The sequence below is a fragment of the Micropterus salmoides genome, unplaced genomic scaffold, assembly GCF_014851395.1.
Source record: "Micropterus salmoides isolate LMB-PRFRI ecotype aquatic unplaced genomic scaffold, ASM1485139v1 Ms_hic_scaffold_7, whole genome shotgun sequence".
In the NCBI taxonomy this organism is placed as follows: Eukaryota; Metazoa; Chordata; class Actinopteri; order Centrarchiformes; family Centrarchidae; genus Micropterus; species Micropterus salmoides.
In genome coordinates, this window is record NW_024044459.1 from 13,654,801 (window position 1) to 13,669,647 (window position 14,847).

Here is a 14,847-nt window from a genome sequence, read left to right on the forward strand (position 1 = left end):
CGTGAATTGAATGTTCATTTCTCTACCTTCAGCCGTCTCTAAAGGCATTTCAGAGAATTTGGCAGTATATCCAACCGGCCTCACAACCGCAGACCATGTGTAACGACACCAGCCCAGGACATCCACATCCAGCATCTTCACCTCCAGGATCATCTGAGACCAGCCACCCGGACAGCTGCTGCAACAATCGGTTTGCATAACCAAAGAATTTTTGCACAAACTGTCAGGAACCGTCTCAGGGAAGCTCATCTGCATGCTCATTGTTCTCATCGGGGTCTCGACCTTACTGCAACTTCGCACAGCCATTGAAGAGGACTGGACCAACATTCCACAGGCCACAATCAACAACCTGATCATCTCTATGCAAAGGAGATGTGTTGCACTGCATGAGGCAAATGGTGGTAACACCAGATACTGACTGGTTTCTGGCCCCCTCCGGACCCCTTCGGACACTGCACATTTTCGAGTGGCTTTTTATTGTGGCCAGCCTAAGGCACACCTGTGCAATACCCATGCTGTCTGATCCTCTCCTTATTCACATCCATCCACCCTCTTTTCCCTCCTTTCATCACCTCTTATTCAATCCATGTGAATACTTGTCTTAACTCTAAGTTTCTAGGTACTGTTAGTCTTCTACTCTTGCTATATATCCATCCCAGACCCAACTATTAACAGACAACTTCCTTCCCCATCAACATCCAATAACTGCAGATGCAAATTAGGGACTGCAGAAGTGAATTAGCTTGACGCTATAATTTGGTACAGTGCATCAAACGGAAATGTTTATTTTTTTTATTTTATTGTAGGCTGTCCCTCTTAATTAAATATATTAAATAAATAAAAAATAAATACTTACATTTCATTAAACCTTTAAAACCATCTTTGTGGCATGGTTCTTCCTAGTGAACATGAAGTCTGTCAGATACCAGGTCTGAAACCCTAAAGCAGATCGACACATTACGTAGGTTTTAAGGTGATTTATTGAACACAAAAAGAACGTGCAGGGATTAGGGCAGGCAGGTAGGTTCCACAGAGAGACATGCAGGCAAAACTATGAGGTTAGGAAAAAGTTTTTCAAAAACTAGTTCAGATAGGCTGGAGTGTTGGGAGACACAGGTCAGATGACTCAGCAATCCGGTAGGGACTGAATGTCCTTCTTAAGTACTATATATGTCCTCCAGTACTCCAGACGTATTGCAGGATTGTTTCAGACGGTCAATTGAAATGATCAGCAGACGAGACAGAGAGGAAGAGACAAAGACCAAAATGCAACAGGCATCCAGCATTCATACAAAGTGAGAAATAAAATCAAAACACTTTCACTCACATACAGGTGTCAAGGCCCTGATAGCAATTCAGGTGAGAAACATGGAAGGATGGGTAAACCTGAAGAGTGCGGGGTGAAGCTTGAGGCGGACTACAGCAGGGTTGATTATTTTCTAAATGACAAATGGGCCAATGAATCGGGGTGACAACTTTCTGGAATCGGCTTTTAATGGTAAATCTTTATTAGAAAGTCATATCTTGTCACCCGCTGTGTAGTTGGGAGCTTGGTGTGACGACAGTTGGCATAGTGTTGGTACTGCTCTGAAGGCTCTCTGGAAAAAATATTAAAGTCATTGAGGTAGACACTGAGAAACTGCTGGTGCATTATTCAACCCAAAATGCATTGCCACATACTCAAAGCGTCCTATGGGAGTGCTGAAACTTCTTTTCCATTTATCCACCCCATGGATCCAAATCACGCGGTCGTCATTCCGTAGATCCAACTTGGTGCAGAGTATGGCACCTTGAGTAAAGTCAAAAGCGGTTGACATTAGAGGCACAGGATATTTATTTTTTACCTTGATGTTGTTCCATGGAAACTGATGCATGGTCAGAGACTCCTAACTGCCCAGTTAGAAAGCATAAGTGATTGTGAATCAGTGTCACGTGTTTTGGTGCAAATAAAAGTGACAACAGGTGCACTGGAGAGGCAGTCCATCCTGACTGATTGTTCTCTAGTTTTCCATGCAGTCCATCTCCTCCAGCTTGGCTCGTCTCCCAGCCCAGTTTCACAAGCATGAAGGAGATACCAGGAGATGGACAGTGGCACGAGGAGAGCTGGACTGGGCTGCAGAAGGGCATCAACCCGGCATCAAGACTGGTATGTACTCCTTTGTGCAAGGAGTCAGAGGACCACTATCAGAGACCTACAAAATGACCTTCAGCGGGCTAATTGTGTGCGCGTTTCTGTCAGAACTGTCAGAAACAGACTCCATGAGGGTGGCATTGGGGCTCAGTGCCCTTTAGTGGGGTCTTTGTTCACAGCCCAGCACAGTGCAGGTCAACTGGCATACACCAGAGAACAACAGAATTGGTACATCTTCCATTGGCAGTGCTCTTCACAGATTCACAGGTTCACACTGAACACATGTGATGGATGTGAATGAGTGTGGAGATGCTGTGGTGAACTTGAAATACTGCCTGCAATATCATCTAGTATGACCGGTTTGGAGGTGGGTCAGTGATATGGGGGGGCATATCTTTGGAGGGTCACACAGACCTCCACGTGCTAGCCAATGGTACCCTGACTGCTTTTAGATACTGGGAGGAACTCCTCAGAGCCATTGCCAGTCCTTACACTGGTGCAGTGCGCCCTGGGTTCCTCCTGGTGCAGGACAAAGCCAGGCTTCATGTGGCCAGACTGTGTAGGCAGTTCCTGGATGACGAAGGCATTGATGCCATTCACACGCCCTCACGTTCCCCAGAACCTAAATCCAAATGAGAACCTCTGGGATGTTATGTTTCGGTGCATCCGACTGTCAAGGAGCTCACTGAAGCCCTGCAGGTCTGGGAAGAGATCTTCCAGGACACCATCCACCGTCTGATCGAGAGCATGCCCAGACATTGTTGGATGCATGCAGGCACGTGGGGGCCATACACATCGCTAAGTCACTGTGATGAAAGTCACACAAGTTGGATCAATGTGATTTAAACTTTTTTTATTTTGACTTTCGCTGTGATTTTGAATACAGCCCTCAATTGGTTGGTGATTTTGGTTTCCATTGACTGTAGTAACATAATTTTGTTCTCAACAAATTATACAATGAGCATTAAAAAATTTTAACTTTGAACTATTTCGTTAATCAAGATCTGATGTGTGATTTAAGTGTTCCCTTCCTTTCCCTTTGAGCAATGTAGTATCTATTATGCAACAACAATGACAGTTGCTATAATTTCAAACCATTTTAATAACATTAAATAAAAAGTATAATGTTAGTGTAATATCAATATATTTAAAGGACATTTTCTTTGGATTGTCTGCCTACAGATACAATGTGTTGCATTTCAACAACTTATCAGTTGAGATTCAACAATTCAGTTTATTCACAAATAAAACTGTGATCAGATATTAAACCAATGTGGTTAAGGTTTGATTAGGCTTATGTTAGTGTATGCATTATAATTTCAGATAATAGTAGGTCTATGCCTACTTTTAGATAGATAGAAAGAATGATTCCAGTTGGATAATACTGCAGTTTCCTTTTGTTTTTCCTTCATTAAATCCTTGTGCAACAAAAATGTTCTATATGGAGGTCAGTCTTTCATTTGTTAATGCTTATTATTAATTCTTCATTAATATTACCATTCATGCATAACAACGACTTCATCATTTGAAAGTTTGCTCGTTAACCTTTTTAATGTCCCGTCCAATCCAGGCTGTGATTAGTCTGATCACAAAATGTGACAATGACAGTGATTAATAGTGATCAAATGAGCTAATAACGTCATGAATGTGACATGTCCCCCCCACTCTTACCCGGCGATTTCGGAGTTGGCTCATAGCCAGGCGGTTTGAATGACTAATCAATCACACACTCCGCATCAGACATGATTAAACGGTTGAAACAAGGGCAAAAATCATGTAGGCCTATAGAAAACATGTGACACAAGGCAAAGGTGGTGCTGAAAACTTAAGGGAGAAAAAAAAAATAGAGTTCGCTGCAGGCATGTGCAGCAAAGTGCGTCAATATTATGTTTCTTTTGTGCTACTGTTACTTATAGCCTACCTGAAGACAGCAGTGAGGACTCCTGCTGCAGGGTGGGTAGTAACTTTTTGCAAATTTGCAAAATAAATAACAAAGTAAAAAGTAATTGGTACCTTCCTACCTTTACTCCAGTGTATTCTTTACTCCAGTAATCTACTTTTTCTTCTTTTTTTTTTAGAACGCTACATTTTCCATAACTTCTGTAATCTGCATTTGCTTCATTAACTGAATCAGGCTGTGTGCGCGCAGTTACGCAGTAAAGCTCTGGTCGGCGCTTGTCACAGTCACAAAGCTGGGCAGATGCAAACATTTAGAAAATCAGGCAAATGTTTTTTCAGTTTAAGGCTTTATTGTTCTAATAATATGACTGAAATCCAGCGCACACCATGGCACTGGTGGCCTGTTAGAAAGCAGACTGCGTCGCTCTTTAAGAAGCCGGCAAATAAATACTTTCACTTTCCATTAACAGCGTATTAAACATGTATTTACTCTCAGCAGAGCAAATGTAGACTTCACACTATAACATAAGTTAGATGATCTATTGATTCTGATTCTAACAGTATCCTATATCCTGTTGTTGAAAAGAGCATCGCTTTCTGTTGATGGATAGTATCTTTTTTTCCCCCCACTTTGGTTACCATTTGTTTTATAGCGCTGTCCGACAGAGAGTCCATAAACAGAATGTCGCCGTGAAACTAATCTTGGCTTCACTCAGCAGCTACCAACTGTTATTTATTCAGGAAACAATCATTTTTGAAAAGCAGGGAGAGAGAGAAAATATGGGTGGATAAAACAGTCCTGTTGGCCTTGCATGAACTGTATGTAGGTTTACCTGCTTCAACAACGAGCTGCTCCTGTGTTACTGCCACAATAATATTTTGAGTTTTGAAGATTATTTAGATGCTTTAGGAATAATCAGATTGTATTGGCTTCCTGTGCTATTGCAAAGCATATGGTTTGGTTGGCTACATGTCCGTAAAAAAAAATAGACACATGCAACAATAGTGTCTAGGCAACAAGCTGATATTTTTAAAGTGATCTTATCAATATCTTCATTGAGATTTAAAAAGGAAAATAACTGTTTTAAAGATAATCAACCAGCAAAGCAAATTACCATGTAACCAGCCAATAACCATGTTGCAGCTGTTTCTAACCAGATGAACAGCAGATGAAATATATTATTACACTTTTACCTGAGTAGGTTTGTAATTTTTTCCTCTAACTTTTTATGGGAGTAATTGTACTTTTTCTTGAGTAAAGATTAGTACTCTACCCGCCACTGACCAGCGGTACCATTACTAGTGCTGACATGGTGAACATGAGACAGACAGCAGGTAAGATTCATGATGATATGGCTTATTTATTTATTTATTGTATTCAAGGGCTCAGCTGAGTTGATTTCTTTACTATAGGACAGTTAAACAGGTGTTACTAGTTTTAGTATTTTAAAGCCTCATTAAGTTATATACTCTACTTGCATAAAATTCTCAAGAATTCAGGATTATATGCCCCAGAGCCCCAGACAAATGCTTTGTTTGGAGAGTGGGCTGACCAGGGACAAACTCCTGGGCCACTTTTTAAGAAACTTGTGTCCTGAGGTGTGTATGTGTCTCTGCTACGTGTCCATAAACAATTGAAAAGTAGTCAATTGTCACACAGAGACGAGCATCCTGTAGTATTCGAGGAAGAGGACAGAGGTCACAGGAGCAGGAGTAGAAAGAACTTTGGAGGACGAGCTTGTAAGAAGGCTATATTCTAAAAGTCACGTAGTAAAAATACTTTGTTCGGCCAACGGCATGTCATCAGAGTTTGCACTGAAGACAGGTCTGTGTTCACAAACATCTGTTGCAGGGAGAGTCAGGGCCAAGTGAGACAGGAAATCTCACAGGCAGCTCTCAAGTCTAACATTAGGATAACTAAATACATTTGTACTGTGGCTAGCTACTGTAACTAGCAGCTGTTTCATGTTTTTCATGGTATGTAGTCGGTTTTGTTCTAGTTATATTATACTCCATCTCTCTGACCCTCTCCCTCTCCAGTCTATTCTCAATCTTCTGTCACTACAAAGACCCTCTTTCAGCCACACTTAAAATTAACATTCTTAACATTCTGATTTCAAGAGTCATTAGAAATGAGCATTTAAGTGCTTTATTTACAAAAAAGCATTTCAGCGCCGTAAGTTGCTCCTACGCCCCTGCATAACTGCCAAGAGAGATGAGAGGAAGAGAGAATGAGGAAGTGCAAGAGAGAACACAAACTGACAGAAGAAAACACAACAGGAATCCAGCATTCATGCAAACTGAGAAATAATATCATAACACTTTCACTTACATACAGGTGTCAAGGCAGGGGGATCCTGACAAAGTAGTTCCTTTTGTAAACTGAAGCCTAAAGGACACACCAGTTGAAATCACTTACTCATCACAGTGTGCCAAAGCTGCCTGTAGGCCTACTCTCTGCCCTCGCTTTCCTACTGTAACTGATTCTGATTAATTTAAGTTCTTAGTCATTCTTAAGCCTTTCTTCTTACTTTCTTACATTTCCATTCCTCAAATGTCTGATCCAACACTTCTTATGTGTGCATACAGGACAGAAGTGGGTTAATGAGCAATTTGGTACATTCTTTTTTTGATTTGAAGCTTACCACATAATCATTTTAAAAGGTGATCACCTGAGGTCACATTTCAAAAAGAACATATACAGGTAAACCAGCCTGTTCTCATGCTCAGGCGTCAAATACATGCTTTGGAAAAGCCTTGTCCATTGTACGCGAAACGGCGATTTTGCGTGTATAGTAGACGCAACCAGGCCGCCTGTGTACGTGACGCCCCAGGGTCACTAGCTAGCTAGATAGCGATGTATTTGTTTAAGGAGTTGACAGCCCCTCGATGCAACTTCCCTAACCTCAACCATGGCATTAGTTAGTGCCTAAACCTAAGTCAGTAAATATGTGCATGTCGACCTGCTAGCAAGTAGGGTTAACCTCCTTTGTGTTGCAACACTATTGCAATCTGCAGCGTATCATATAGGCCTACATGCAAAATCGCCGTTTTGCGTACAATGGACACGGCTCTTCAAAAGAGTGTAGTGACGCATGAGACGAGATCGGATTGTTAATGGTGTGTTTTTAGGCTCATTAGTCTAATTTATATTTTGTCTTTTAATTTGTCTTTTGAAGAAAGATTAGAATCTTAATTAGATGAAGGCTAATAAATAATAATAATCTCTTTAAAAGGCTGGCGGTTTGATTACATTTGTGTTCAGCCTCTCTCGGTTCAAGGTCGATGCTCATTTATCTGCCTGCTGAGTAACAAGAAGTTTGGACTAGTAATGAATTCTTCTTGTAAAAAGATTTTTTTTTTTTTTACTGTTTAGTAGGCCTATGCATGCGTGTTTAGTGTAAAATAAATGAAGAGGGGATTTGTTTGACCACCGAGTTGCAATTTTAATCAAAACTTCTGCTCTTCAGCCTTCTCTATTGAGTCATCAGTGCTTACATCTTTATCCCCCTGACTAGTCCGACTTTACTGGAAGTTCAAGAAGATCACAATCAAAAGTTTACGTGTTGTAGCTGTGACACACCTTACCTTTTCCCTGCCTCCCTCTGAAGGCCTAGGAGGAGTGTGGATGTGAGGAGAGTCGGCTGTTGCATGCTGAGTGATGACGATAGCCGACATAACTAAACCCACCCACAGTTCATTTAAATGCCCGTGCACGGCTCTCTCCCAACTCGTCACAGTGTCTCCCGCTGCTCTGTATTTATAAGGCGCCCCGGTGTGCGGAAAGGCACAAGCATGCCTCGTCTCTAGAGAGGCAGGACGCGTCGTTGCGACTTGGAGACGTTTTTGGATGAAAGACCTGTGCAGCCGCTGCTGAGGAAGAGACGCGGGAGCGCAGGAGTTTTACCCCAAGTTCACTGCAGCAGGTCGTTGTGACAGGGACCTTGTTCTCAGGGGTGAGTTGTTGTTCGTTTAAATTACCTGTGCTCCCTTTATCTTTTGTTTTCGTTGAAATTTGGGTTGCGCGTTCCCCTGGTGGATTAGAATGTGTAAGCGCTATTATTGAGCATGTAGGTTGCGTTCCTGAACTAACCTGTGGCTAAGACAGGGTGTATTTTATTTGAAAAATCTCTTTGTCAACCAGAATTAGGAGTTTTCAGCCTTACTGTTGTTGTTATTTTAAATGTTGCCAAATCAGTGTTGATAGAACTTGTTGCTCTGGGAAATACCCAAGAAATTCAGGCTCTGTGGGACCATATCGTGCATTTTTGCCGATTGCATTGAGCAGAGCTGTGCTAAATGGAACCAAACTACACATTTGAATTACTTGCCCTTCCCTGTTTAAGTCCTAAACGTTAACATGTAGAAATGTTGTTTTATGAAAATTAAATTCTGCCATTCGGTTTTCTTTGCATTTTGTGTTTAACTATATTTTGTTTTATATTTAACACATTAAATATTACTGGTAACTGCTTTTCTCTTAACACGCCGTTCTGTAGCTGCTCGTTTGCTGTGACTGGACTTCTATTCACAACAGAAATCAGAGAGAAAGGAAATTCTTGTTCTTGGTGTCAGGGAGTTATTGCAGAAATGCCTCACCATCTGTTTAATTTGCGTTTTTTGCTACCGTGGTGGGCTGGAGAAAACTGTCCTCCAAGTTTGTTTTGTTTGTGGCGACCCCACCTGTTGTTGTTTTGTGTGTTTAATGCATACACATAGGCCTGCTATATTTGAGGTATTAAAACCAACCAGTTGGTCAATAATACCTGCCTAAGTTAATTTGTGGTAGTACAAACCAATAAAGCTGTTAAAGTAGACTTTGACACAGGGCCAAGACGTGGTCACACAAATGGGAGATAATGGAAACCAACATTTGGCCCCTGCACGGTTGCTCACTTTGTCTGGTTGATAATTCAGCAGTGATTTTATGGCAGAAAAAGAATTCCTCTTATGTTCAAGTCAAAAGGACTGGGGGGTTTGCCTCCTGAGGACCCTATTGAAAAGAAATCAAATGTTTTAAAATAAAAAGCTTTGAGCAGTAGGAAAACTTAAAACAAGTTCAGAGTTTGTAAGAAAAGGAAATACTTACCACTTAAAAACAATCAAGAATGAACTGCTAATTAATAGCTAATTAATAGCTAGTTTCTGAATAACCCCGAATTATGATTGTAGATAGGCTAATGAGTAAAAGTACAAATGCACAATGTTTATTTAATACCTGTGAATCCGCATACGTAGCTGAGTTGATGAAAAGTTCCTCAGCTAGAAATGGTATGTAGCCTAACCAATGATCCATCTTTGTTTGATTTAGCTAAAGCGTTGTAGTTAATATAACCATACAATAGAGAATCATCCTACCGAAGCCAGACACTGCAGCATTCTCAAAAAAAGATTTGAATTTTCATATTCAGAGCACATTTCCATCAATATTCATATCCGTTATTGGTAATTTCTCATCTTAGTAGGGTGCAGCTACAAAGAGTTAGGATTAAAGGGCAGCCGATTTAAGTTATTCCTGCGCCCCAGGACAGTTAAGTCAGTATTTATGAACGTGCACCACTTTTTCCTGAAGCCACGCAGACCTCACCCCCTGAATGTGTGATTTCACTAATATGCAAAGTATCAGTAGATTTGGAGTGGAATTGGTGAACTCGTGGCCAATACAAGAATATATGAACATTTTCGTGTGACTAAGCCTCACTCACTGGGCTCTGGCGAATCTGGTTTTATATCTCAGCGACATCACGCACTCAAGGGCATTCCCTCAGAGATCTGGCACTTGGAAAGAGTAAGAAAGAAACGTCACTGAACTGTTGAAGGGGAGCAGAGATAACAGAAAGTGGAGTGTGACAACGGGCAGCATTCAGAAGGGCGCTGACCTTGGTGCTGAATGTGGTTCCCGAAACACGCCTCGTGCCTGCCCTTGTATACTGACTGCATAGCACGCGCAGAGCAGCTTCAGCCGTGTTTTTGACACACTATAAAAAGTAAAATGACCTATTGTGCAGAATGCCTTTAATGATATCAGAGTATTATTGGATCAATATCGTTGATGTATTAACTACTTTATATACTGCTGGGTAGCATTATATAATAATGCATCACATTTTAGAAACTGATCACATGGTGTTTTTTTTTTTTCTATTTAAAATATTAATTTGCTCTAACTATAGCTGTTAAATAAATGATTAAAGATTTAATAGAGTAGATTTAATAGTGGAATAGAAGTATACAGTTTGATCAGTTTAAAGTGGAAGTACCACACAATTATACTCAGTAGTTGGTGAAATACTTTCAGGAGTAGAAAAAGCAAGACAGAAGCTCAGCAAAGAAGACTTTTCCAAATGCTGTGCACCTGTTAACATTGTTAGCCCTTGTTTAATTAACTGTACCTAAGCCTATATTTGCCTTTGAGACTTTTGATTCTGTGATGCAAATACTGAGGATCATAGAGATACGAGCAGGTCTGATCAGTTGGATAATAGATTTTTCATTTCCGTGACGACATTTTGCATCTGTAGCTCAACAGGACTGAATTATCTGTGTAACACCATCAATATCACTGTGCTTTAATGACTCATATACCCTCTTTGACTCATATTAAAGCAACACACTAAACAAATCATGCAGTCAAGGTAATTTCCTCTAAAACTAATAGAACCTCTATCCTCCCCCCCTCCTTTCTCCTTCTGTTGCTTTTCAGAAACATCCCTGGGGACACACACATACTCACAAGCACACACACACACAATCCCACACAGGCACCATGCAGGAGTCGGAGCCTACAGTGTGCCAGCTGCAGCCCAACATCATCTCAGTGCGTCTTTTCAAGAGGAAGGTTGGTGGTCTGGGCTTTCTGGTGAAGCAGAGGGTGTCCAAGCCACCTGTCATCGTGTCTGACCTCATCCGTGGCGGGGCAGCAGAGGAGTGTGGCCTGGTGCAGGTGGGCGACATCATCTTGGCTGTAAACAACAAGCCCCTGGTGGACCTGTCCTACGAACGAGCCCTGGAGACGCTTAAGAACGTGTCACCCGAGAGCCATGCCGTACTGATCCTCCGTGGGCCTGAGGGCTTCACCACCCACCTGGAGACAACCCTGTCTGGAGATGGCCACCAACGCACAGTGAGGGTCACACGTCCTGCCGTCCCACCCTCAAAGTCCTACGAGCAGTGCTACCCATTCAGCCCTGGGCAGCAGCAGCAGGTTAAGGAGCCTCAGCTTAGGGCCATTGAGAACCTGTCCTCTCCGTCCATCACCCAGTCCCTCTTGCAGAGGGGTGGTGTGCAGGCCCAGGATCCCCTGCTGATGAAGGAGGAGGGGTGTGAAGCTAACCTGTGCAACGGTTTGGAGGAGAACAATGAGCTGCTGAAGGAGATCGAACCAGTGCTGCGCCTCATCAAAAACAGCAAGAAGGAGATCAATGGAGAAGGCCAGAGGAACACTGAGAGAAGGGACGCCGAGATTCAAGTGGCCTGGTAATATATCATGTGATACTACCTCAATGATCCCTTACTTAAAGTGTCTTTGTGCTTGTTCCCATCCAAAGTGAGAGTAGGAGTTAGTGTAGGGGTAGAATTAGAATCTAGGTCAGGGACTCTTCAACAAAGTGGTTATTAGCTGCCACAAGAGCCTACACCTGGTTCTTTGATTGAAAGGAAGTCTGCCCATTTACTTTGCCACCTTGCAGTCCCTTAACTACCTGACCCAGCTGCGTTGCATTAGCTACCACAGACAGGCTCTCTTTCATCTAGTATGACTCAGTGTACAGTGCCAAGTAATTACTGTCTGCATGCTCGCTAGCAAACCACAATTAAGATGACACCGCTAACAACTCTCATCATGACGATTTCAGTTGCTATTCCTCAATTACTGAGACAACTGCTTTATGAAGGTACATGTTCTTAGGCAGTTTTTCATACTTTAATTGAAACGTCTTGTCTCTGATCAGGATTTAGGTTACTTAACTACATCTTTGCCTGACAGTGGTTTCAAAGATTTTAGAAAACTGTTAGCATGAATCAGAATGTCATTGCAATCTGCCTTAATTTGAGGAGGTTTTGGTGCAGTTCACATGTGAAAACCTTAGACAGTTGCATTTGCTTCATTAGCAGTGATGTCAGTTCCTGTATTAATGTGACATAGTAGACCCCAATTAGCATACTGCAACACAAAGCTTGTCGCAAACATGTCATTAGGCCATTCTATATCAGCTTGCAAAAGAACAAAACCTCCTCGAAACACTCCCTCTAGCTTATGGAGGTCAGGTGTAGCAGTGTTTCGGCAAGCAAGTAGTTCAGAAGTGTGAAATTGGAAACAATTCTGTATATGTGTGCTCCTTTTTAACATTTAATGTGTAAGACTCGCAAATGTTGCGCTTAGATTTCTTGTTTGTTAAGTTTACTCTGGACTGGCTTTAAATAAGGCAGTCTGAGCCAATATTTTCATCCCAGGCTCTGTCTAAATGGTCTGCACAGTGTACCGTTGATATTGGCATCTTGGTTATCTGCTATTGTACTCCCACAACCAATTTAAATCAAATTGAGGCTACAGTCTCCTTGAATCAATATTTCATTCTTGACCATTCCATGCACATCCTCCTCTCTTTGATAAATACACATTGAGTGATTCATTGCATTCTAGTGAGACATGTGCTTAGAAAACAAACTCAAAGCATGAAAGTCCTGCTGAAATGTTCACCTGGTTGCCCAGAAATAAGGTTTGAAGCCTATAGACAACATGCTGACCTTTGATCAGCACCAGGAAGGAGACATTTGAATTTAACCTTCTGTTTAGGCTTTCCGTTCTAAATAGAAGCTATTAGAAAGGCCATTATGAAGAGCCAGAATCATCTGTTTCTTCTGATCACATTTGTACAATAACATCTCTGATAGCTTGTTACATTTTCACAACCCAAAATGAGCCTTTGATGCTCTACATTACATTCAGAGCTAATGACAACTTCTCTCATTCTTTCTGCATGTCTGAACTCCAACTTCAAATTGTGGGAATACATATGCTCTTGCAAACTGCTGCATTAAAGAGATGCAATGTGACAGGGAGTATGAAAAGGAGACGGGATGCCTGTGTGAATCTACAACTAGGATGGACATGTGCACATGAAAAAGATAGGGGGGGTTGCGTGTGAAAGATAGTAGGGGACGACTGGAGGAACACAAAGTTGAAATCACACACCGATGAGTTTGAGGTATTTATTCATGCCTATTGCGGTTTGCCACATTGACAGCACAGGGACATCTCCTCCTCCTTCTCCTTTAGTCTCTCAGGATCGTATAGTTACAGCTCAAGAGTGAGCTCTCTTACTGGTCACATCCTGCTCCTTTTGTCTTTCGGGAAATAAGACTCAGACTAAAGTCTTTGGCTATGTTCCTACCGGTCTAAGTAAAGAGATGAGGTGAAACAAGGGAAAATGTGACAAGAAACCTAAATGTAGTTTTGATTTCCTGGATGAACTAGGAACACGTAGGCAGGGAAAGTGATGGAGTAAAATATATTTTCATTTATTTGGAGATAACGTAAACAAAGTGTGGCTAAAAGGATTCAATGACAGAGGCTATGTCAATACACCTTGCAATTAACTTCCCTCTCCCCCTTCTCACTCACAACGCATGCTTACACCCCCTTCTTCTCAAAATGAAGTTTGAGCAGAGCTGTATTGAGAAAATGCTGAGGCTGACCTACACATAGGAATAAGATGTCCCACTGCAACAGGTGCAAACATTAAAACAGGAGAGCTTGATTGATGCCAGCCACCCACTAAGTCCTGAAGAGAGAAAACACCTATGTGGGTGTGCAGAGCCGTTAGAAATTGTGCAGGGATTCCCAATTTAACAGCTTTTTGGAAGGTGTATGAGTCTATGGTTCATTTATTTATAAAGCTAAAAGATTTGTTCAAATGTGCGTGCATGGTTTGGCTGGCATTTTAACATGAAATGAGAGAGTTATTTTGTACCAGATGTGAGCACACACACCTGACAGAAAATTGTGTATGACTTCTAGGGAACTTGGCGTGGGAAATGACACGTCTCCCCAGCTGGCGTCAGATAACAACAGAACGCTGGAAAACATGCCGGTGGTGCTCAACAACGCTGGCAGTGATGAGGTAAAATGAAACGAATTCCTCAACCCTTGAAATAATTTCAGTCAAAAACGATCATGTGTAAGCACACGTTGGTGCAACTCTGCTCTCTTCGATCAATAACTTTTGTCTGTGTGCATGTGTTTACAAGTGAATCTCTCCAGATTTTATAATGCTTGTGCATCCATGGCTGCCTTTGAGTGTCTGGATCTTCAGCCTCGTACAATAATCCACACTATTGCCACTTTCCATGCTTTCAGCAATTGAGCACGCACATCTGTGTTGCTTCTTTGCACATAGTAGTAAAGCCTTTGCTTAAGATCCTATCACCTAGGCATTAGATCTTTCCGGGGAAAGCTTGTGCAGCATTAAATCCAGCTTATGCCTTCCACACAGAAGGGTCTGGTCACAGGTCTGAGTGTCTCTGACAGGGATAGTGTCGTAATCTGCACATGGTCTGCATTATCCACCCACTTGTGACGTTGCTCGAGCCCCCATCAATGGTACCGGATGGGGCGAAATGATTCCAGGAGGCATAATGAATGCGTGCAGCTGCTGATCCGTCTCTCTCCATCAAATGTGGTCCCTGTTGAAATGATCCAGGCCCTCAGACCACCGAGAGTGTTAATGTGCATGCTTGTGAGAATATTTATGTGAGAGCGTTGTTATGTAAGATATGTTAGAGAGGATATGTATGTATGATGTGCTAAGAAGCCATAT

At 41.9% G+C, this 14,847-nt stretch overlaps 1 protein-coding gene and 1 long non-coding RNA gene across 3 annotated transcripts in view; one reads left to right on the forward strand and one right to left on the reverse strand.

The window, feature by feature from the left end:
* Positions 1–1,485: 1,485 nt before the first annotated feature.
* Positions 1,486–1,783, reverse strand: LOC119892184. The gene is made up of 2 exons (XR_005442520.1): positions 1,681–1,783; positions 1,486–1,598 (listed from the first exon to the last, which is right to left on the reverse strand). It is a non-coding gene; the product is annotated as an uncharacterized LOC119892184 (long non-coding RNA).
* A 6,054-nt stretch (positions 1,784–7,837) lies between these two features.
* The window catches only part of nos1 (nitric oxide synthase 1 (neuronal)), a 36,779-nt gene continuing 29,769 nt past the window's right edge, over positions 7,838–14,847 (forward strand). The window contains exons 1-3 of one of the 2 annotated variants that reach the window (XM_038704330.1): positions 7,838–7,986; positions 10,734–11,506; positions 14,049–14,151. In XM_038704330.1, coding sequence (XP_038560258.1) covers positions 10,797–11,506; positions 14,049–14,151 — 813 coding nt within the window. In that variant the 5' untranslated portion in view covers positions 7,838–7,986; positions 10,734–10,796. Of the gene's footprint in view, positions 7,987–10,733; positions 11,507–14,048; positions 14,152–14,847 lie in introns of those variants that run through there. The other variant, XM_038704331.1, reaches the window with a different exon arrangement.